The sequence below is a fragment of the Pinus tabuliformis genome, chromosome 2_2 (assembly GCF_031772625.1).
Source record: "Pinus tabuliformis cultivar Carrire ecotype Pingquan chromosome 2_2, CPIR1, whole genome shotgun sequence".
Lineage (NCBI taxonomy): Eukaryota > Viridiplantae > Streptophyta > Pinopsida > Pinales > Pinaceae > Pinus > Pinus tabuliformis.
The window spans coordinates 30,943,220-30,969,304 of NC_142300.1; the positions used below are offsets into that span (position 1 = coordinate 30,943,220).

Consider the following 26,085-nt stretch of genomic DNA (forward strand, 5'->3'; position numbering starts at 1 on the left):
AGATCAAAACCCTAATGAAAATTTGCAGAAATTTTGAAACCCTAGATTAATTTACAGATTTGGCCCCTTAACAGCGAGATTCATCAATAAGCACAGAAAATTTTTAAAGAACATAAATTTTAGGTTTTCACTGTGAAGAACTTCAGAAAATCTCTCATGCAAATAAACAAAATAAACTGAATGATAAACCCAGGATCAAATCCAACTGGGCTCAGCAAAAAATGCTTGTGGGAGTTGGCTGGTTCAGCCGAGAACTTCCCCTAACGCCCACCAAATCTTCTTCAATAAGGGTTTTTTCTGCATAGCTCAGAACAACCATCAGTAAAGAGGGCAAAAATGCTGCTAGATCTCAGAAAGTAATGGAGATACCTCCCATTACTTCAGAAATCCTAACAACACTCAAACCCTAGCAAGTGAACAAGATACCTGTGCTCACAATACTCTACAAAAAGCTATTATTAACGGCTGAAAATAACATATGCAGAAAATTAAACAATCTCACAGCATTTTAAGAGAGTAACACCAGCAAGATATGGACCCCAAAGTCTTCTTTTATTAACCAGAAACAGATTTACAAGAGAGCTTCTTCAGTATCAGACTCACAAATCCAATGATCTGAAATGACTCCTAGCACCCTATTTAAAGGAAGTGATCCCAACGGCTAGTTCGAGTGATCCATGCTGAAATGATCTCGACCGTTGATGAGGATCAAGACATCTCTTGATCTCATCCGTCGAAATTGCTAACTTATTATTAAAATAATATTTTGCATGCATTCACTTAAAATATTATTATTTTATTATTTTAGGGTTTTTGCTCTATTTTTTAAATTTTTTATTATTTTTTATAACTTTTTAACTTTTTAATTTTTTAATTTTTTATTATTTTATTATTTTATTAAATGGATCATCGAACCAAGCCTTAGAAATCATCACCTAGGACCTAGGACTTAGGACTCATGAGGGGATTTAAAACATTTTTCAACCCTCAAGACACATGACATCATGACTTTTACAATTTACATCTTAAGGGGACAAACCCACTTAACATAGACCCTCATAAACCACCCAGTTTCTGCGACACAACTATAATCTAGCAGATTAACACACTAGGATTCTCTAAAATTCGAATGACAAAATCCATCCCGGCTTTGGGGTCAGGTTTGAAGGAAAACTTTGCCGATCCATGGATCAGTGAGACGAAAAACCTTCCGGGACGTAGATTACCACTAGAAAGTTAGGTCCACCTAGGCAATTCACACACACGACTCATGTCTGCTAAGATTATTTACAATTAATACATGCAGACTGGGTTTACAATCAAAATGATTAAGCTGCTGATGACTGCAGGATGGCACGGACACGCTGATTAGGTGCTGCCCCTTTTTGCCGAGAAAAGGGTGGTGTACTGCATGGGTAGTTGACCAGTAGAGGTCAACATCTGGCTCTACTTGGGGACACGTTGCTGCTTGCAGGAATGTGAGAATCCAGAATCTGCATCCATACAACACAAAAATAAGTAGCGTCCATCCAAAATCATCATATACATTAAGCACAGGAAAGATAAAAGCTCTTCATTTATTAACTATCTAAAGCAGAAATAAAAATGCGGAAAAAACAAGGAGTAGGGTTAGAAATACGATACAAAGGATGCCCTACGGCATCAGATGTGTTCAATATAGTGCATACTGAGCATTTGCCTGCTTTCAGGCAAATCTGTTGGCTGCTTGTCGGATGTGCCATGTCCAATTTTGCATATGGTAGGACTTTTTCCTATCCGAAAATCAAGCTGCTCGCGGCCGTCTGATGCGTCAAATCTTCTTCTCATTTTCTTTCTCTTACGCTTTTTCTTTCTGGCAGGTTGAATTACTGATGACCTGGAACTTTCTGTTTCAAAACTATCAGATGAAGTATGCGTGATATGTCTTTCTTTATCCTGCATCTGATCTTTATCATTCTTAAGTCTATCCGGATCACCTTCAATTAACCATCTTTCAATCGAATCAATAACCTCCTCATAATAAGATGGAGCTTGTTGCAGCACATGAGAAGGCTCCTGATCTATTGATGTCACCTGGTTTCTTTCATCTTCCAATTGCTGAAACCTTTGAACCTGTATTCTAATGGCATCCATCTGTCTAGAGTGTTCAACCTTTATATCACCGATTTGTCTGGCATGATGTTCTTCCATGTCTTTTATCACTTTATTGTTCTTTTCCTTTATGTCCATCAAGTAATGCTGCATGAAATTTATTTCTTCTTTATGATTCGCTTGCATGTCAGCCAACTGATTATTATGATTGAACGTCATGATAGTCATTTCCTCATCCATAGTTAATAACTTGTTTTGCATAGAGTCAATTTCCTTATCATGATCAACTTTCATGGTCACCATATTTTCCTCTAAGACTGACATCTTGCTATGCATGTTTCCAATTTCTGTTTCATATTTAGTTTTCATGGTCTCAATTTCTTTAGCATGCTGATTTTGCGTGACCTCAATCTCCCTATTACGTTTTTCCAGGTGGGTGCATAAAGTTTTCACATCATTGACATAATTAGTTTGATTGATTTCCATATTTTTTACCAGCATCATTAGATCTCGTAAAATTTGTTTTTGCTCTTCCCTTTCATTGTCATTTGTCCCTGATTTTTCACTATCATGAGCTTGATCTGCAATATTTTCGGTGGATGACACATTCTGATATGAAGAGTCGTCTTGGGATCTTTCACCATCAGTTGGACCTCTTATCAAACTACTTTTAGAGGCAGAAGGCAAGCTGTTTGGACTATCATATCTATCTTTAAAAGCATTGAGAATGTCTTGTAAAGAAGTGAAAAAATCATTAGGAAAATTATTAAACCAATTCAAGGCATCACCCTCTAAAGAATGGACAAATAGATGCATCTTGAAATCTTCATGATTATATTGAGGAAATCTACAATATAAGATCATTACACAAGTAAACCTGTTTAAATGCTGTCTAACAGCGACCGAATCACCACCCGAGAACTTAAATAATTTAGAAATGGCCTCTTTTGGAAGATCATGGAGATTATCAGTAAAATGACATGGTTTAAATGAATAATCCATGATGAACAATAAGGGATCAAATGGATGATAGAAAGAGATTTCTGCTCAAGAATATTAAGAGATGAAAGAAGTGGAGTCGCCACTTGAACAATAAATCTGATTCTAAGATCCAAGAAGTAATCAACAAACAGATATGCGGCAGGCTTCTTGTCTGGGAAAAATAAGAAAATGGAGTCGCCACCCAAACAAGAAACACACCGAAGAAATGCTGATGATATGGCGAAAAATAAGGCAATAAAAGATCCAAATGATAACCCCAAAGGTTGAATCTGCCAGCTCAAATGAGAGATGAGAAAGATGAGAAGATGAATGTCGATGAAACTCCAGGAACAGAAAAACTCTGTCCCCGGCAACGGCGCCAAAAAATGTTGGCGTTGCCGGGCCAGATGAAAAGATAAGAAATGAGAAGGATGATTGTCGTTGAAACGCCGAGAAAACAATTTCCCCGGCAACGGCGCCAAAAAATGTTGTCGTTGCCGGCTCAAACGAATGATAGATAGATGAACAATGAATGATGAAAAGATGTTGAAACACCAAGGACAGAAAAACTCTATCCCCGGCAACGGCGCCAAAAAATGTTGTCGCGCAGATTGACACGACAACGCTCAAACCGGGGGCTGTCACTCTTATCCCCGATCCCTCCGTTTAAGCCTGTCTCCCGCGGCTAAGGGGGGTAGTCCCTGTGAGATGATGAGGCCAACTGTCGACCAGTTGGCTGGGAGACACGAGATACAATTAAGATAAGCACTAAAAAGATTTAATTAATTTAGTAGACCAGTGCCTTAAGAGATTATGGTTAAGATGATTACTTGTTAGATGATATAGAAACGTAAATCGTGAACAGCAATCATTTGCCATCGAAAGGTATCAGCTAAATCACATGACCAAAACGATATCCAACAACTGAAAATTTTGAAGAGATCAACGCCTTAAAACACCACGAGAATCGTAAATCATTAACTAGATATCAATTTCGTATCTCGACTTGAAAATTTAGATCTCAGCATGAAAGATATAACATGAAAATTCCTGAAAATAACTGGATCTGGAAATTTCCACAATATTTTTATATTTTTTCGAAAATTTAAAAGAAAACAATTTTTTTTTTTTTTTTTTTTTTGTAAAACAAAAATAAAATTTAAAACTAAAAATATCTAAAATCTATGCTTAAATTTTTTTTATTTTTTATATTTTATAAAAATGAAAATAAAAAAATCCTAAAAAATATAAAACTTAAAACTTAAAATCTATTTGAACTAAAATCTAAAAAAAATCATAAAAATAAAACTAAAATTTAATAGCATAAAAAAATTAAAAAATCCTAGATCAAAACTTTTATTATTTCTTTCTTCCTTTCCTTCTTTTTATATGATAAAAAAACCTAAAAGCTAACTAAAATAAAGGCAAGCTAAATAATAAAAATTTACAAAACTTTTAAACAAAACCTTTTTTTTTTTAATTTTTAATTTTTATTTAAAACAAACAAAATCAAAATAAACTAAAAAAAGTCTAACTAAGATAAAACTTCGAAACGATTACAAAAATTAAATTAAATCTAGAAATTTTAATAAACCTAAATCCAAAACATTAAAAAATAATCTAATAAAACCTAACGTAAAGATCAAATAAATCAACTATAAGACTAACTATGCCTAAAACAAAATAAAGCGCTAACACTATCAAATCAAACAAAGCCTAAGACTATGACGACGGTGCTGTTGCTAACGTTAAACCTCTGATGCAAAAAAAAAAAAAAAAAAGCAGCAAAAAACCCGACGCTATACCCAAAATAAATCTCGATTTACATGCTATCGACTGCGGGAAAATAATACCCTAACTGAATCTGGAATGCGAGTCTATATTGTGACGCGTTGAAATGCATACCAATCACCGCATACGAATAGTTATATCGGTCAGACGAAAAGAAAAAGATTTATCAAACCTGAGATTTGAAATCTGGCCCGATGGAATCTTTTCAATGCGTTGAACGATTTCGATACCTTGTGTCCGCTATGTATCAACCAGATTTCGATTGCCACTTATGCTGAAGCCGGCTCATTTGCGTGAATGAGACTGCTGGTCAATTTTGTACGGCGGACAGAGCAGTCTGGAGACGGGTAGCCGCACGGAATGATCCTTGACACTCATCCACAGGCTTTTGAAAGATTTCTCACAGCAAAAAAAAAGTTTTCAGATTATACGCTGAAGGTTCTCCTTGATGACTGGCTGCGTAAACAACTACGTCTCTGGATACGTTATTTATGACTGAATTACTTGCACTGCAATGGCGACTTAAGAATGCAGGACCATAACCCGGCTCAAGCAATACTAGCACAGTTGGTGATAGCAGAGAAAAATTCGGTCTCCCTTTTTATTTGCCTTACGTTCCTGGAGATGATGATATGTGGAGTTTACCCGCTCACTGAAGATTAAACTGCAACCTGTATGATGAAATCCCCCAAAAAAAATAATATGTACATAAAACCAAGATCAAAACCCTAATGAAAATTTGCAGAAATTTTGAAACCCTAGATTAATTTACAGATTTGGCCCCTTAATAGCCAGATTCATCAATAAGCACAGAAAAATTTTAAAGAACAGAAATTTTAGGTTTTCACTGTGAAGAACTTCAGAAAATCTCTCATGCAAATAAACAAAATAAACTGAATGATAAACCCAGGATCAAATCCAACTGGGCTCAGCAAAAAATGCTTGTGGGAGTTGGCTGGTTCAGCCGAGAACTTCCCCTAACGCCCACCAAATCTTCTTCAATAAGGGTTTTTTCTGCACAGCTCAGAACAACCATCAGTAAAGAGGGCAAAAATGCTGCTAGATCTCAGAAAGTAATGGAGATACCTGCCATTACTTCAGAAACCCTAACAACACTCAAACCCTAGCAAGTGAACAAGATACCTGTGCTCACAATACTCTACAAAAAGCTATTATTAACGGCTGAAAATAACATATGCAGAAAATTAAACAATCTCACAGCATTTTAAGAGAGTAACACCAGCAAGATATGGACCCCAAAGTCTTCTTTTATTAACCAGAAACAGATTTACAAGAGAGCTTCTTCAGTATCAGACTCACAGATCCAATGATCTGAAATGACTCCTAGCACCCTATTTAAAGGAAGTGATCCCAACGGCTAGTTCGAGTGATCCATGCTGAAATGATCTCGACCGTTGATGAGGATCAAGACATCTCTTGATCTCATCCGTCGAAATTGCTAACTTATTATTAAAATAATATTTTGTATGCATTCACTTAAAATATTATTATTTTAGGGTTTTTGCTCTATTTTTTAATTTTTTTTATATTTTTTAACTTTTTAATTTTTTTAATTTTTTATTATTTTATTATTTTATTAAATGGATCATCGAACCAAGCCTTAGAAATCATCACCTAGGACCTAGGACTTAGGACTCATGAGGGGATTTAAAACATTTTTCAACCCTCAAGACACATGACATCATGACTTTTACAATTTACATCTTAAGTGGACAAACCCACTTAACATAGACCCTCATAAACCACCCAGTTTCTGCGACACAACTATAATCTAGCAGATTAACACACTAGGATTCTCTAAAATTCGAATGACAAAATCCATCCCGGCTTTGGGGTCAGGTTTGAAGGAAAACTCTGCCGATCCATGGTTCGGTGAGACGAAAAACCTTCCGGGACGTAGATTACCACTAGAAAGTTAGGTCCACCTAGGCAATTCACACACACGACTCATGTCTGCTAAGATTATTTACAATTAATACATGCAGACTGGGTTTACAATCAAAATGATTAAGCTGCTGATGACTGCAGGATGGCACGGACACGCTGATTAGGTGCTGCCCCTTTTTGCCGAGAAAAGGGTGGTGTACTGCATGGGTAGTTGACCAGTAGAGGTCAACATAGTCATAACTTAAACTTATAAAAAAACGCTGGGCTGAGGTAGAAGACATGTTATTTAGCACAAGACATGTGAGATAAGTGAGGAGATCAGTGATTAGGTGAAGGACATTCATCCAAGTGTACAACAGCCAAAAGAAGAAAATATCAGTGTGTGGTAGCAAGGGAAATCATCCAAGTGTAGAGGCCATGGCTGTATAGGGACAGATCAAGTAGGTTGAGGTGAAGATCAGGCCATACAACAGTTGTAGAGCAGACCAGGCTGCAGATATGATCAGCAAGGCAGTCGTACAGCAGGTTGTAGAGGCCGTATAGGCTATATTGGTCAAATCAGCAGGCCGCAAGTGGCTTGTGGGTGATTCAGAAATTTTTGGGAGGGCCGTACAACTTGTACAGGTGCCCAGTTTACTCCCAAAATTTTGCTGTAGCTAAATTGTTTTCTGAGTGGGTTATTTTTCCAGTAAGGGAGCCCTTGTATGTCTGGAAATTTATCAAATGAAAGGCAGATTTTAAAGGGCGAAATTTCTGTTCACTTTTCTGTGGAAATTGGCTGTTTTGTTTCTGCTGTTTTATTTATTTATTTGCCAGTTAAAGTCTTAGTGGTACTTTTTATTCAGTAAAACTGAAGTTTAAATTTGAAAATCATCAAGGAAATTTACTAGGAAATGATTAGTCATTTACCAGGGTTAGAAATAAACAAAACCATGAGACCATCCGTTGTTTTTAGCGTCCTCTGTTCTGGTCAGGTGCAGGTGCAGGGGTAAAGGTTTCTTTGCTACATCAAAAAAATGTTGATACAGAGTTGAATATCATATATCCCCATCAAAATATCTTCATATGCCAAGTCACTGGTGTATCTAGCCAGGCTGCTCACCTAGCTTTCTAGGAAGAGATTCTAGATATGGGGTTTATCTATGTCAATCTTACATCTGCTGAAAATAAACATTGGAAATAGCATAACTTATGAAAACAAAAATGTCTCTCTTCAGATTAAAAAAATGATGCCTATATATCTGCCCCCTCTTCTTCTGGTTATGAAAAGTATTTGTATAACTGTCCCTTGAATGCCTAAACAAGAAATTTCCTTTTTTGTAAAATAAGATGTTTTTGCTCTGTGTAAAAAATTATTTGAAAAATATATATACATCTGGGCTTTATCTTCTGTTTGAGAATAAAATACCTTTAGATACCTCTTCTCTTTGTTTATTGTAGATGCTAGGCTTCCTTGCTTCTTGCAAAATCATCATTTTTTTGTTGCTAGATCCTAGGACAATCTGTTAGAGCTCTATCTCCACTGCAGATTTGTATCTCTACCTCCTTCTCAGATATCACCAGAATTCTCTGACATATTTACCTCTAAATCGTGGAGGTATTTCTTCTGCAGATTGGTTGGGTTCTACAATTTTGTGCACTTCTGATTTCCCATGTCATCTAAATGTATGCAATTTTCCTCTCTTCTCTGTGTTTTCCTCTTCTAGTAGGCACAATGGATTCTAGAATGTTCCAGATTTGCGTATATGGAAAATATATCTGTATTTGATGCATCTGCAGATATGCAAGGTATCACTTCCTGTATCAAATATAGACTCTTAGGGTTGCAGCCCTTTCTCTTCTTTGCAGGTGCTTAAAACTTTGTTATCTTGCCCAGGTTAGGGGATGAATTTCACCTCTTATTCACGTTTTTGGATATCAGAGTAGGGCTACAGAAATTCTGATTTGATTTGTGTAAGCTACCATCTCTTCCCATATGGGTGTGCATACATAAAGAAATTATTCACAGAATAGACACACTCCAATTGAAAAATCACAGTGAATCACAAGATAAGTGAAGCTGTCATCGCAGCATTGGTTATGCATTCAATGCTCCGATCCAAAATTGTGTATCAGACTATCCCACTACTATTCAAACTTTTCAAGGCTATTTAATCGTGTATTGTACTATTTTTCCACTATTTTCCTTTCCAAAAGCAGGGTAGAATTTATAAATAAAAATCTCCCGTCATTTAAAAAAAAATCAAAACGATATAGATTTATCAACTTTGTATGAATAACTTACAAAATATTTTTCTTTTGAATCCTTTGATCATGGTCACAATCAAATCAGATTCCACGTCTCGCCATTCTGATACCATGTTATTGCATAGTAAGACTTATATCCCAACAATGAACACTAAGGTTGGAAAGACTTTGAGAGTAGCTTCTCAAATTGAATAATATTACAGTATGATTCACACATCATTTATTTATTTGTCTTTCTTTTAGGAAAATATGTTTCTTGAATATTAATTTATTAATATCATTTAAAGGCTTCACTTGTAGTCTTTCTGGAAAACACATAGCAGAGTAATGGATGGTGCTTGACAGGTTGAACAGCTTTATTGACTTAAAAAATTATGGGATCCAATTCAAGTGCTTATCTTCTCTTGACTAGAACAGCCTTTCAAGCTGTTTTATAAAAATAAATATTTTTTGTCTAAATGTGCATGAAGAGGTTCTTACCATGGGGTTTGAGTGATTCATTTCCAAAAGCATCAGAGTGACTCGTTCCAAACATCGCCCAAAAGATTTATGCTTGAGTGCTTTCCATGATTACTTTTGTAAACATGGTTTTTTTCTGTCACTAAATGAATGTTTTTTGGTTCATGCTTGTTATGCCCAAGCTATTTCCTATTAACAAAATTCCTACAGAATGAACTGTGCTGGGCTGTGAAATTATACTACGTAATTGTATCTAAATGTTTCAGGTTTAGTAGAAAAATCATCTTATAGTAATTTGGTGGAATGTCATTGCCATGTGAAGGAAAGTGGAACAAGTGATGCTGAAATGGAAACAACCAACAATGCTAATCTAAGAACACATCCATTTCCCAGAGAATCAGAGGTAGCAAATGTGAATGATAGAGGCCTTCCGGAGACCCTTGTATTTCCAAGAAGTAACCTCCCGAGGATTTGTGATAAAAAAGGGGAAGTTCTGAAGTCAGAATTGACTTGCTCTGTAAATGGAAATGGTCCAAAGATTTTACCATTTGAGTTTAGAGCATTGGAAGCTTGCCTTGAAGCGGCATGCAGCTGCCTGGAGACAGAGGTACATTTTTTCATTTTTTCTCTCTGGAAGCAAATGCATCTTATATTCATTATTGCGTCTATATGTAGTGGTATACTTATTTTTCTTGTGCTTCATTTACGATACTGTTTTTTTTTCAATTTTTATTTTTTTGGGAAATACCTCATATATTACTTCATAGATCAAATAATAACATCATGGAACAGAGAGTTACATGAAATGAACAACGGGAGTTCCTGGAAACCCCTTCCCTAAAAAGGCCAAAAAGGCATGCTGCATGCATATAAGCCTGTGCCCTGATAGGAAGAGACTCTACATTTGTACAAAATATACTAAGTTCTGAAATTCAGCCTGAAATCATGCCCAAAAAGTCCTCGTGGCCTTTCATGAATGTCAATCCTCTTCATAAAATGGTGTCATTTAGGATACCTTCATTGCTAAGTTCAGGAAAATGCAGTGGATAGTTTTCTGATTTTATTTTTATCTTGTTGTATGACAAAGAAGAAAGTGAAAACCATAAAACAGTGTTTATGACATATTCTCTTGTAGCTACTCGATTATAAGACTTTGTCCTTGGATTCTGTCTTGAGATGTCATCTTAGTGCTTTTGAAGCCATTGTTGTCTTTATTTTGGCATCAAGGGCATTATTTCTAAACATGTAACTTATTAGCTTTACAATCATGCAAGAACAAACTTATTAGATATGTTGGACACCTAATCCTCTAAGGGTTGGTGTGGAATGTGAGGAGTCAAAGGAAGTCCAAGAGGCCTTGGAATATGGAATCCAACGGTCATGCAAAATGTATTATAAATGTACATCATGTGAATAATAAAGGAATCACACGATTATCTTTCAGATCTGTTGTTCACATTCCATGTGTGTTTAACATGGTATCAGAACTGCAGGCGTATTCCTACCCGGCTCCAATTTGAGCCATTATCCTGCCATCCCTAACACATCATTCCTATGCGTGATAGTCAATACACATGGTCCTGCCATCTCTTAGGTCTGCCATTGTCATTACTGTGTAATTGCTCCAGTTATTCCTATGCGAAAATACATTTAAATTTTCATGCTCAATACAGTGCTTAGTGCAGCGCATATTAAGCTTGTCGAACCTGTCTTCCTGCATGCATTACTAGTTTGTCAGCACACAGACCTGTTACTTTTCTCAAGTCTGTAGTGTTGTTGAATTTGAAGGATATTCTATTCTAAGTAGCGTTCATTTTATTTAGTGTCAATTCAGTGCATTTAATATTTATGTGCTCTTCCTCGACTTGGGCATTCGCTCTCCTCTATGTAATGTCTGCACTCTCACCTAAAATTGGATTTTCACAAGCTAAATAAGCCCTCTAAAATTTGAGTGAATACATTCCTAACCTGAACAATCTGCATGAGCTCTCTCTTGTCCAGATTCTAGTCCTCACGCACCAAGGCGTTATTCCATTATCTCACCATTAATTTCTTGTGCTCTGCTGTGCGTTTGTGGGTTTGGTCAGTCGTGGTAGTGGTCGCCCCTCGACTCTAGTGATCGTGGTTTACTTCCATGCTTTTGGAAATGCGTGCTCGAAGGATGCTTTCTCATGTCAGTTCCGAACCCGGTTGCCGTTAAGGATACAGTTATAGATTTATACCCTGCTCAGATCTAGTGGTTTCATATATAGTTCCATCTCCTGGCGTTCCTAGTACTAAAAAGTCTTGCAAAACCTTCCTTCTGGAGCAGACTCTACAGACTAAGGTTGAAGGGCGGCTTTGAGCACCCATGCTATTGCCCAAATTGATTAAACTGGGCTCTATCTGATATTTGATAGACTCACATCTCTACGCCCAGAGGGATTGCCTGAGGGTACCCCCTGCACCCGTAGAAGCACCAGTGACAGGTCCAGATCCGTAGTGTTATAAACGTAATAAGGTTGGAAGGGAGGTTGGATTGGATGACGACTCTGTCATGCATCTACATAAATACAAATAGCATTAATAATTGGTTGACCAAAAGTCTGAACGACGGAGCAGGGGACAAAACTTTATTCGGGACATGTGAGGGCAAGCTTTCGCACAAGGCAAAAGGAAATCAACTCCGAAAAGAGACATTGTACGTGCACTCTTTTCATCAATTCTATAGGGAATGTAAGATTTCAGGCACCGTGGACTTCATATTTGGAAATGTCATCTTCGCTCGACTAGGTTAATAGGAATGCGCCAACCCGAAGTCATTGAAGTATGCACAATGTTCATTTTAATCGAGGTCCAAAGAAATTGAAAGAAAAATGAATGAAGTCGGGCCCGATGTCAGTTGGTCTTGAACGAGCCAGGGGCTCTGTGGAGAAACGAGGTAAGCAGCTAAACGAAGCCTCGACCCTGAAGAGGGTGGGGCCACAAAGGAGGTTGAGAATTAGCTTCTTCGAGCCATGCCTCTTTGGTTTAGTCAGAGCCCAGTTGGTCGACGTGAAAGAGAAGGTGAATAGAACCTCGCATAATTTTTTAAATTATCTAACAGGTTTCAAATATTTTTACTCTGTTACTTTTCAATATTTTTGCTCTTGAGCATAAGAGAGGGATTTGCAATATTATTCGTATTATTTTGCTGTGTTCAAAATTTTTGGATGATGATATATTGCCAACTTTATGAGTTGGAAGCTTTCTATTCAGTTTAAAAAAAAATAGTCAATTGTATATGCGAGTTGGTCTATATCAAAGCAACTATTTGACACAAAAAAATAAAAATAAAGTATTCCCCAGTGGCGAGAAAGCTTGTATATGGTTCAATGTTTAAACGTTGTATATGAGCTTGTAAAAGAAGTAGTGAGTTCGAGTCACCTGCTTCAGTTGTGAAGATTATTACAATGAAGAATTGAAGGTTGGTTTATATTTATGTTGCTCATTCACCATTGGACATTCACTGTTGTGTTGAATATGCGTTGAATTTGAGTTGTTGATAAAATGGTTGAAATTGACAATTTATTAGAGTTATTGAGGACTCTAATCGTGTCTACTACTGAAAACACACTTAAAATCAGCAAGGACACTCTTTTTGATATTCAAACCCGTTTACAAAATGCACAAGAGAAGATAGAGTTTTTACAACTTGAATCACAGTTACAAAGAGATGAGTTACAGTAGAAAAGGCATCCTTCTGAACTTGTTTTTGTTCAGAACAATCCCCTATCTGACTTTGAAACAGGATCCTATCAGCAGCCAGCAAGTCATCAAGTCAATAATGTTGAGGTTGATTAAGATCAAGTGCTCATTTCAAAAGCAAATTTGAATACAGGTGTGGAAATTCAGCCTGCACTTCCCAACCCAATCATCAGACCTTGGGAAGAGCTTGTCAACAACAAGCACAGAAAAGGTCTTGGATATGATAAGGAGGCGTCCTTTCATATTCTAGACTATTCCAAGCCCATTCAATTTCAAAGTGCTGGGTTTCTTCATTGCAGTTCACCTTCACCTGTTCCAGATTCTTCTCCTCCACATTCGGAGCCAAAAGTTGTTAAATGCCAACACTGTGACTGAGTTGGCCATATGAAAAATCACTATTTTAATCTTCATCCATGTGACCACTGTCATAAAACCACTCATTCTTCAAATAAATGCTTTAGAAATAAGCCTCCTGCAAGAACAAAAGATTTATCTTGGATGGATCGCTTCTTGGCAATGGGCTTCAATGACCAAGAAGATATTTCAATCATATGACAAAATTTGTTCTAGAGTATTGAACAGCCTTGCAGTTGAGTTTTCTCCATCATCTCACCTTGTATCTGACAGGGGGGGAATTGATGGTCATATACAAGCTTCAAAGCCTCATCAAGCGAGCCTGAGCCACAACCTTCCATATCATATTTAGAGTTGTAGCCAGAGACAAAGATGCCCCTGAGCATGCCTTCGGTTGGTGGTCAGCCTTAAACCATCTATGCAGGGTTGAGACCTCGCTTTTCAGGTTGAGCTTCTCCCTCTTCAAAGAATTAGGGACACTTCCTCTAGCAGAAGGCTTCAACGTCTTGTCAGTTTTGGAAGAGTTCCAGGAATTGCATTAAGCATTCTAGAGTTGGTGGTCAACCTTAAACCACCACAAGTTGTAGACCTCCCTTTTCTAGGTTGAAGGTCTCCCTCTCCAAATCATTAGGGACACTTCCTGTCTGGAAAAGGAAGTTGAAGGTCTCCCTTTTCCAGGAGTTCAAATCTCTGGAGGCGTCACCCATACGTCCGTAGTGTAGGAAGATATAAGAAAAAAAAAAGCAAGTCCCATCACCAACTCCGGCCTCTGGAGTTTTGGTGTTTTGAATCAATTTGCAAAGAGTCCCACCTGTGTTCTAGCAGAAGATTTCAGCTTCTTGCCAGATTTGGAAGAGTTCCAGGAACTGCACTAAGCGTTCCAGTTTTGGTGGTCATCCTTAAACCACCCCCTTATACCAACATTTCAGAGAGCACATTCAGCCTAGTGCTGCCATGCATTTTTGCACATTTTGTATTACAATTCTTTTCTTGGACTCATACATACCCCTTCGGATTAAGGGGGGAATGTTGGACACCTAATCCTTTAAGGGTTGGTGTGGAATGTGAGGAGTCAAAGGAAGTCGAAGGGACCTTGGAATATGGAATCCAACAGTCATGCAAAATGTATTATAAATGTACATCATGTGAATAATAAAGGAATCATACGATTATCTTTCAGATCTGCTGTTCACATTCCATGTCTGTTTAACAAGATATATAATCATGCAAAAACTTTCTTCCTGCTTAGAATCTTTGATCATTTTTTTCACTGTAATATTTCAGGTATGGTTTAAACTCTGTAAACTATGTTGTGCCAAAAGATGTAAATCAATATGTATGATAATTGTGTCATTAAAACATAAATGTCAACCACATCTGGTTATTGTTAGCTTAGTTTAGGCACGGAAAAATCTTGGACCTCAAAATCAACTAGCTGAATATGCATCATTGGTGTAGTTCAAAAGTGCTAGTGAGATTCTTTTATGGGAGATGGATAACTATTTTTCGTAGGTTCCCCTTTTGCAAGTATCTACTTTCTTTGTTTTGTCAAATCTTGTTCATCTTTTGCTCTCTTTGAAATAATATGGTCTGTGCTCTGACCCTTGCCACTGAAATTCCCGGTCAGAGATTTGCAGTCTTGAAGTAAAGAAAAGCATGTAAAACTCAAGGATATGGAGAAAAAGATCACAAGAGTTTCCAAAGCAAAGATAAAAAGGAATTTTGTTTCTGTATGTATTACATGGTAAAATTCTCAAAAGAGGATGCAGTATGAAGTAGAACTATTGCGGATCCCAGTCCATCCAACCAGTCATTCCAAGTTCAAAGGAATGTCCTACCACTACCAGTAACAACCAGGTCTTCGACCCTTCATTTATAAAACAATTCCTTTACCTGTCACAAGCCAAACACATATGAGCATGGTATAGCTTAATGAATAACAAACCAAATGTAAATACTAGATAGGGCTTAAAAATAACCAAAGAAATGGGCTTCTTGTTGTTGTCTTCATAGTATATGTTGTGTCCCAACTTAAAGAAGAGGTGGAGGAGTTAATTATGAAGGTTGTCCTACAGATTTTCGAGTGCAAATATGCAACAGAAAACTACAAATAGCATGACACTAGACCAATTGATGTTAAATATGGCATGTAAGTAGTCTAAAATGATGTAGAGAAAATGCTCTAACCAGCTATGGAGTTATTTTTAAGTTTGGGTTGGTGTTTAGTGGAGTTATATGTTGAAACTTGATGTTCTATGCTGAAACATTTACTTAAACAATGAAATTTCTTCCAGTTGCAATATCAGTTAAGCAATTGTAGATAGAACATAAACCATATAGATCAAAAGAGGATAGCCAAGAGCACAATGAGACACAAAGAATTTAGGTACAATACATGGAAAATTCGTGTACAATGACCAAAGAAAAACCCACAAGGTGAAAATCCAACCAGATTCTTCTTCTATTATAAAACAATTGTTCAGCAGAGAAACATAATACAATGAGATATCAAGAGAATGATTAAGTTCACCCAAATCTCAAATAGTTGTAGCCAGAAGATCTTTGGTAGCAGTGGCTAATGCAAACTCTGAATCACTTTGGCTCACCAAGTTCTGCTCTTACTCTCCAAGTCTCTTTCTCTCTCTCAATCCTTCTCTAATATCTCCAACTCTCTGTTCCACATGTTCGAATTCTCTTTTCACAATGCACACATGTAAGTAGAGAGGATATGAGACACATATATATAGGAGGAGCAAGGAGTTTGAGTCATAAAAGAGGAGTAACTCGCATGTCATGAGGGGGAGTTACATATGCCAATTTAGGGAGATAAGGTACGAATGCTTTGTAACTCATGTGTAATGTCCCAAATGTAGAAAATTTGGAACATGCACTTCACATAAAACTAATCATGCATTTAACAGAAGATTGCCATGTAAAGTTAAGTAAAAAAAGCACTGCAATCTCATAACACCATGAACAAAAAAATACTCAGCTTTATTATATTAGATAAACCTGGGGTTTTACATGCACATACAACCCTTATACTTGAGATAAAAAGTTGGCCTTAGATAGATCTACAATAATGCTACAAATCGGCATCCAAAACAGAACTGAAAAACGATACGCTGCAACCTGTGAACCCTAGATGGTTTCACCAAGGGAAGAGATGGGTGCTTGCCCTCTCTCATTGAATCACCCGAGGGTTTCCGTCCTGGGGCTACTGCTGGAGTAGAGAACCGGGTTCTCAACCTCACATACAAGAAACAATATCAAAACCAAGATGTCCTCCAATGGCCTCCTCCTCCTCTTTTATAGATCTGATGGACCCCTCTAGAACCTTCTATTTTATTATTATTTTAATCATGGAGCACTTTTCCCTCTTTTATTTTAATTAAAATATTCTTTTTAATGCGGGAAAAGGGTAAATTGGCCACCGTGTCTCCTCAGGTCATTGAAACTCACATCCAAAAACGCCATCATGTAGATCTTCTTGTTCCGGTTCCAATGAGCTATTACACTAAGGTGTTCCATCAATTAATCTCTCTGGAATGCCACCTCGAGCATAATTAATTAAGTTATGCCCAATAATAATGTTGATTTTTGAAGGTTGTCGGAATGCAACAGAACGAAAGACAAACTGTGTTGATGATGGAATATGCCAAGAGAATGCTATAAAATCCCATAAAAACTCTTCAAAACTCCATCGGGACCCCTGATGACATAAACCTGCTCCATTGACCTGGCCATCCCCTGTCCTGGAAATCCACCTTGGCTATACTATGAAGAAGAATAAAAATGGGGACATGACATCATGCCATAAAGGAGGGGTACGCATGCTTTGTAACTCATGCCATAAAGAGGGGTATGCCTTCCTTGTAACTCATGCCATAAAGGAGGGGTACGCATGCTTTGTAACTCATGCCATAAAGAGGGGTATGCCTTCCTTGTAACTCATGCCATAAAGAGGAGTACACATGCCTTGAAGGAGAGAGTGTAACATATGCATTGAAGAGTGCACAAGAGGAATATTTTATGATGAGACTTTAATGCACGTAAGAGAGTGTAAGAGGAGTGCAATGAATCCATTAAGTGAGAGAGAGAGGTACAAGTGCCACCAAGGAGAGAGAGAGGTGAGAAGTGGCGTGATTGAGTGCCAAGTAGGAAAGGTGACATGTATTTCCATTTAGATAATAATATTATAGTATCATATGCATATTAATAATATTAATGATAATATTGGTGATTAAATAAAAATTGAGCAATTAAGTTAAGTGATGTTCCATCATCTATATTTGATTACGAATTGAAGCAAGGTGATTTATTATTTTTGGAAAGCCATGCTTGAAATGATAAACATCACTTTCTATTTTTATAAAGTCACTTTAGAATAGTCAGAAATGAGATTTTATTCAAGGAAATTCATTCCTTAGCTGCCAATTTTTAACACTACCTCTTAGCTAGGGAGGAATTTATTTTTGAAACAAGGGTCTTTTCTCAGAACAATGATGTTACAATCCAATGAAGAAGAATCGTGATAGGGAAGATTCATCCATCACCCTATATTCACTTGGGGGGATTACCAATTACCAACACATGACAAGGATCTCGCACAACCAAGTTTGATCTCTGCTTGGGGGGGTTACCACTTGTCAAGGATCACGCACAACCAAGTCTCTGCTTGGGGGGATTACCACTTGACAAGGATCATGCACAACCAAGTCTCATCTCTGCTTGGGTGGATTAACGCTTGTCAAGGATTGTGCACAACCAAGTGTCTGCTTGGGGGGATTACCACTTGACAAGGATCACACACAACCAAGTCTCATCTCTGCTTGGGGGGATTACCACTTGTCAAGGATCACGCACAACCAAGTCTTTGCTTGGGGGGATTACCACTTGACAAGGATCATGCACAACCAAGTCTCATCTCTGTCATCCATGACTGCCCCCTCTAGGAAGGGTCACATTTGTAAGTCCAATCTGCTCTCTGAAAACCAAGAACTTCCCTTTCGGCAAAGGCTTTTTAAGTATCTCAACTATTTGATCATCAATGTGCTTGGACTTGTCATGGAACACAAGATTTTTAGCAAGTCGAATCCGACTCTTATTATCATATTAAATTATTGTTGTATCGAATACATGCTCAAATAGTTCTCCAAAGAGCTTCCTTAGCCATACTGCCTTACAACTAGCCATGCTAGTGGCAGTGTGCTCGGCTTCAGCTGTGCTAAGGGCTACAACTTCTGTTTTCTGCTCATCCAAGATATCATGGCAGGTCTCAGGCTGAAGCAACACCCAGAGGTGCGCTTTCTATCAGTGGAGTTACCAGCCCAATCGGCACTAGAGTACCCATGTAGTTTTACATCTCTGGTAGTATATCTCAATTCAAGATTGATGGGTACATGCAGGGATATCAACACATGCTTTGCAACAATCCAGTGTGCATGTGATGGCCTAATCATATATTGGCTCAGAGTATTGACCACAAAACATATGTTCGGTCTAGTGTTCTCTAAGAACATTAGTGCCCTAATCAGTTGTTGATACTCTGAAGGATTAGCCAAATCAAGTCTTGCAACTTCACCACATAGCTTCTTCAAATTCATCTCCATTGGAGTATTCATGGACTTACATTCTATCAAGCTGAATCTTTCTAGTAATTTGACAACATAGTTTCCTTGAGAAAGGAAAATATCACCAGGAAAAGCTAACTCCCTCTTACACTTGAGGAGAAGAGGTTCACCATCGGTAAAAGATAAATCATCAACATATAATACCAAAATCAAAGGCATACCTTGGATTGTTTTGAAGTAAAGATTTGGATTAGTATTTCTTCTAGTAAAACCAAACTTCATTAAGAAGCTATCAATGCGAGCATACCAAACTCTTGGAGCTTGATTCAAACCATAGAGGGCTTTCTTCAGTCTATACACATGAGTGTTTTGGTCACGTACTTCAAAGCCTTGTGGTTGCTCCACAAATACTTCTTCATTGAGGAACCACGCAGAAATGTAGTCTTCATATCCATTTGGCGAAGAGTCCATCCCTGGCTAGCAGCTAGAGCTACAATAGAACAAATGGTGGTGTATCGGGTAACGGGCGCAAAAATCTCATAATAGTCTATTCCCACTTTCTGAGAGAAACCTCTATCCACAAATCTAGCTTTATACTTTTCAATATTGCCATTAACACCATGCTTAATTTTATACAGCCGTTTAGAAGACACAATAGAATTTCCTTGGGGTCTTGGAATTACTTCACATACATCATTATGAATGATGGACTCATTCTTCAACCATTGCATCTTTCCACACTTGATCTTTCACAACTTCTTCAAAAGTGCATGGTTACGCTTGAATAATGTTGCTCATGGCTACAACATATCCTTGGAATCGACATGGTTTCTTGCTTTCTCGGAAGGTTCCTCTGGGGGTAGCATGTTTAGCAATATCTTGTAGAGTGTCACGAAGCCATAATGAACACTTTCTAGCAGGAGGATCACATGGAGGATGATCCAAGGGGTCCATGGGTAACATCAGCAAGATCTGTTTTAGCCTCAGGATCTTTTCGGTATTTCAAATGCATCATCTTGTCTATCAACATTAGCAGGAGGAAAAGGAGTGTCTCTTTCCTTTCCAAGAGCTGCATCTTTATCAAATGTTACATCCCTACTAAACTCTATATTTCTTTGAACATGTACGTATAGTCGATAAGCTTTAGAATTTACACAATAACCAACAAACATACTTTTCTTACTTGAAGCTTCCAACTTGTTCCTCTTTTCTTTCAACACATGGAAGTAGACAGGACAACCAAAGATCCTCAAGTGCCCCACCTCAGGCTTTTCACCATTGAAGACTTCTTTAGGAGTCTTGTTGTTTAGGGCACGACGAGGAGATCTATTTTGGACATAGATAGTTGTGTTAGCAACTTCTCCCCATAGGAAATTTGGTAATTTCCGACCATGCAACATAGCTTTGACTACTTCCATGATAGTTCTATTCTTTCTTTTGGACACACCTTTTTTTTTTGGTTATGTGGCATGGTGGTCTCTTTCTTGATTGCAATTTCTTTGCAGAAGTCAATGAAATCATTGGAAGTGAACTCTCTTCCATTGTCGGATTTGAAGATTTTGATCTGCTTTCCAGTTTGTTTTTCTACCAGAGCTTTGTAGTCTTTAAACATGTTAAATGCTTGATTTTTATTTTTCAAAAAATAAATCCATGTCTTGCAAGAAAAAGCGTCCACAAAGATTATATAATACAAGTAGCCACCATGAGAAGTTACAGGCATAGGTCCACATAAATCAGAATGTACAAGATTAACTTCCTGACTGGTTCTGCTTTTGCTTGAAGGAAATGGTCCTTTTACTTGTTTTCCACTTGCGCACCCTTGGAAAACTCCATCATGATCTGCTCTAATCTTTGCCATTCTAGAAACCATCTTTTTAACATGAGGTAGTGCTTTATAGTGAATATGAGCGAACCTTCGGTGCCAAAGTTCACTTTGATGATTGCTGTCATGGATTAATGCATGGATTGGTTTTCCATTGACTTTATAGATACCTTCACATCTTGATCTTGGAGTGAAGGCATCTCTCATGTTAGATCTCACCGACCAAGTGAGAACTTTACCAAGGGCAAATAAATTAAGAGGGCAAATCAAGGTAATTTTTTCAACCATTATTGTTCTATTTTTCTCCAAAAATTCTGTTCTTTTTTTTTCCTAATTTTTTAAAAACCCTAGTGTTTTTATGTATCCAGATTTGTAATTTTTTTTTGGAAAAAAAATGTGGCCGTTATTTTCTTCTATTTTTTCTCAAAAATTGTTGAAATTTGCAGGGTTATCTTGAGAGATTTCGTTGGCAAATTTTTGAGAGAGATTTTGGAGTTGATTGAAGAGTTTATTTTCTGATTGGTTGGAGCTTTTTCTCTTCTCAAAATTTACTTATCTTCTCCAAGTATTTCATAAATTCATTGCCTTTATTCCTCTTTTATTTTCTCTTAAGAAAAATTGCCATAGAATTCTAAAAACCCTAGAGTTTTCTATGCAGATTTTTCATTTCTTCCTGTAGAAGTTGTCATGGCCCCCAAGAACAAGAATGATCCGGCTTGGGTTCACTGCCATTTAAATGAACAAGGGGTAAAAGTCTGCAACAATTGTGAGAAGAAAGTTAAGGGTGGGGGGATCCATAGAATTAAAGAACACTTAGCACATTGGAGAGGGTAAGTAAAACTTTGTGAAAATGTTTGATGATCTTAAAGCAGAGATGCAAAATCTAATTGAAGCCTGCAACGAAGAAAATGGGAAAAACAAAAGAATTAAAAAATATATAGGCAAAAGTCAAAAGGATGATGCTATGCTTAGTGACCCTAATTTTGAAGAATATATGCCTAGTTTTGAAGATTCCTCTAGTTTCCCTGGTAGAGTTGGAGAGGGTAGTTCAAGTGCTTTTAACTTGAAGAGGAAAATGGCCCGTAAAGGGATTAACTCCTTTGTACTCCGCACCATGCCTGGTTCTCAACCAACCCTTGATGCTAAATGGAAGAAGATAGAGGAGGCTGCATATGAATGCATTGTTAGATGGTGGTATGATGCAGGCATACCTTTTAATGCTATTGATTTTGCATATTATCAAACCATGATTGACGCTATAGCTTCATGTGGAGCAGGCTTCAAAGGCCCTAACTTTCATGATATCAGGGGGCCACTTTTACAAAATGAAGTCCAAAGAATACAAGTGTACCTTACAGAGTTCAAGCAATCATAGACCAAAATAGGATGCACAATTATGTCTGATGGATGGACTGATGGTAGATCTCGCACCATACTAAATTTCTTAATTGCTTGTCCAAAAGGTACTATGTTTCTCAAAACTATTGATGCATCTGATCAGGTGAGGGATGTACAATTGATATTTGGCTTTTGGATGAAGTAGTTATGGAAGTAGGGGTTGAAAGCGTTGTACAAGTGATCACACATAATGTCTCTAACTTTGTTGCAGTGGGGAAAATGTGAGAGGAAAAACACCCCTCCATTTGGTGGTCTCCATTTGCAGCCCATTGTTTGGACCTCATGCTTGAGAATATTCGCAAAATTGAGTGGGCGAAGAAGTGTGTGGGTGATGCAAAATCCATAACTAGGTACATCTGCAACCATTCATGAGTTTTGAACCTTCTGAGAAAGCACAAAGGGGTAAAAAGTTTGTTCGATCAACCATCACACGATTTGCAACCAACTTTCTTTCTTTGCAATACCTTGTTGAACAAAAATCGAACTTGAGGTAGATGTTTTCATGTGATGAATGAAATTCATCTCAGTGGAGCAAAAGCGCTGAAGGGAAACAAATGGTTGACCAAGTATTTGACAAAAGATTTTGGTCAAAGGCAAAGGAGATTCTGCTATTTAGTGAGCCTCTTGTCAGAGTTTTGCGGATGGTGGATAGTGATAAACCTGCCATGGGATTTGCTTTTGAGGCCATGTACCAGGCCGAGGAACAAATAAAAGCATCATATCGAGATGAAAGATGGAACAAATAAAGTCATCATATCATTGATGAAAGATGGAAAAAACAATGTCATGTCCCCATTTTTATTTTTCTTCACAGTACAACCAGGGTGGAGTTCCAAGGCAGGAGATGGCCAGGTCAGTGGAGCAGGTTTATGTCATCAAGGGTCCCGATGGAATTTTAAGGAGTTTTTATGGGATTTGATGGCATTCACTTGGCATATTCTATCATTCGCACAGTTTTCCTTTCGTTCCGTCGCATTCCGACAACTTTCAGAAATCAACATTATTATTGGGCATAACTTAATTAATTATGTTCGAGGTGGCATTCCCAAGAGATTAATTGATGGAACACCTCAGTGTAATAGCTCGTTGGAACCAGAACGAGAAGATCTACAAGATGGGATGCTGAGAAGAGACTTCCCGTGGACGAAGAGAGTATGGTGGGCGATTTGCCATTTTTCTTAGTTAAAAATGACTTTAATTGGTCATTTAATTAAGGAAAATAATTAATTGGAGAAAAAGGGCCAAAAGTGATTTATGTGAAATAAAATAAAATTAAAGGTCACTTAAGATAAAATTCAATGGAGGAGCTTCTAGAGTAATAATAAAATAATAAAATAAGATGCTTCTAGAGGCTTGGAGATCTATCCATCAGATCTATAAAAGGGGAGGAGGAGATCATTTGGGACATCCTGGATCTTGGTTTTGATATTGTTTCTTGTATGAGAGGTTGAGAACCTGGTTCTCTACTCCATCAGTAGCCCCAGGATGAAAACCCTCGGGTGATATAGAGAGATTGGGCGAGCACCCATCTCCCCTTGGTGGATTCATTCAGAATCCATAGGGGTAGTGATTGATTTCATGTTCAGTTTGGAGGCCGGTTTCAGTATTAGTATATAACTTGGAGGGCCATTCCCAGCTATTGTATTAACATATATTTCTATAATAAAGCTGGATTTTGTTGCTGCATTTCTCATTGGTCCTCATGTTGTGATCTTTAATGAGCTTTTGTGCAATTTATAGATTTATGGTTTGGGTTTTACATGTCAATCTTCTGGTATATGCATGATAGTTTTATATGAAGTGTTTGTTCCAAAAATTTATGATTTGGGACACTACAGTGGTATCAGGGCATCGAGCTTGGCTTAGCCTGCAGGTTTGGGTTTTTCAGTTACAACTATTATTGAAGGGTTTTTCTAGAGAGATCGAAAACCCAGTTTCTGCAACAAAATGAGAATTAGTTAAAATAAGCTCGACAATTTTATTTTTGAATATGTAACAAATTCCTGACAAAATTGTTGCATGCAGAATAAAAATTCAATGAAATTGCGCCATGAAATACCATCAAAGTTTGAAGGGCCAAATCATTTTGATTTATTTAAAGGGGCTGAAGATCAAATACTTTAAGTGGGGCCGTGAATAATTTTTAATAAGCAAGGTGGCCCAAATTTTTCATGGTCAAATTATTATGTGCCATTGATTAATAGTATGCAATGAAGGTTTTATTAAAACGACACAAGTTAGGGTCATTAGGGCCATGGCGGCATGAGTTCCTGTGTGGGAAAAAAATCGAATCCATTTCCAGGGCTTTGCAGTGAATAAACCTAGTTTTCTAAAACATACATGGCCAAATTTGTCGATCATTGAACAAGGGTTTCATACCACTCGCCCAGAGGAAGAGAATTCTCAAACTAAGAGCCGAGAACTTGATTTAATCTGAAGGCGTGAATATTTTGGTGAAGACCGAGGCCTTTTTTTTAAATTGTTCAAAGCAAAAGATTGAGCAAGAAATCATTAATTCTATAAATCGTAATTGCATTTCTGGGGATGCCGCATTTGTTTGGTAAACGAGCGAATTGAATTCCAAGTTGGGGTCAGAGCTCTTTCATGCCCTCCATTGTACAAGGAGTGGAGCCAACATCTTCTTTACTGCTAGCTGAGGTTTTTCAATGTGAATTCTCTACATGCCTTCCAAGATTCCACCCACAAACAAGTCACGTTTTACACTATGACAAAGGGTCGAATTACTTGGGCATCAACAACGACGTTTCAAAGACCAAGTACACTTAATTTTTACGGCTCGGGGGGAGTTGCCATTTTTCAGAGACTGCCATTTTGCAAGAGCCGCTTTTCATCTACGACAAGTTTGTGATTGCGATGCGAGGTGCTATGTTTGCATTCACTAGAAGGCAACAATTAATTTAGCGGGAGTACTCTCTCATGTGGGTTGAATTCTTGAGTTGTTAACAATTTTTTTTTCGAGCCCAAGTCATTTGCTAGCTTGTTGGTTGAGTTTTTAGTTCCAAGGCCGCATTTCTTCTCCAATGAATGAGCTGTCACAAATTATATAAAACCGAATTTATTAATTCCTGAAGTTGGTCGAGTTCATTATCAGCTAAAGTGGTTCCTACTGCTCCCCGAACTGGACAAATTCTATGCACAAAAATGTTGATTTGGTGTAGCATCGGATGTGCTCTAGCCACGAAATTTGGTGGAGAGGTTGGGGCACATTAGATCTCCAATACCTAGAAAGGGTTTGGGCAGATTCTAAATAGTTCAGGAGATATTAAAATAATTAATATTTTTAATGGAGTCCCCAAGTCTAAAATTAGGGGGAAAATAAAATATTAATGTGTATTAATATGAAACTGTGTTAGAATGGTCCAAAAGACATGGATCAAGCCAGATCTAATCTGAGCCGTTGATTAGGGACTTAACCTCGGTTGTTGATTTGTCAACGAGAAAAGTATAAGAGGAGGCTTGAGGGTCACTTGGAGAACACACTCAGGGAGACCAGTTAGTTCAATTTCTAGAGCGGGGTTAGCTGAGAAATTGAACCAGTAGTCTGGAGAGCAGTCAAGAGGCAGCGAGTACGGAACAGAGAGACGGGAGATCAACTCAGACGCAGAAGAGGCAGACGCAGGGCTAGAGGAAGCCACGCAGAGGCAGCAGAGACTGCGCAGAGCTAGCAAGGCCTACATCATCTGCGCAGAGGCTGTAGGAGTGATGCAGAAGGCC

General features: G+C 37.7%; 1 protein-coding gene across 2 annotated transcripts in view; it reads left to right on the plus strand.

The window, feature by feature from the left end:
- LOC149191368 (magnesium transporter MRS2-F-like) overlaps nucleotides 1-26,085 on the plus strand; it is a 437,743-nt gene that overhangs the window by 132,914 nt on the left and 278,744 nt on the right. For both annotated transcript variants that reach the window (XM_089404197.1, XM_089404198.1), the window contains exon 2: nucleotides 9,800-10,084. In XM_089404197.1, the coding sequence (XP_089260323.1) occupies nucleotides 9,800-10,084 (285 nt within the window). The remainder of the gene's footprint in view (nucleotides 1-9,799; nucleotides 10,085-26,085) is intronic.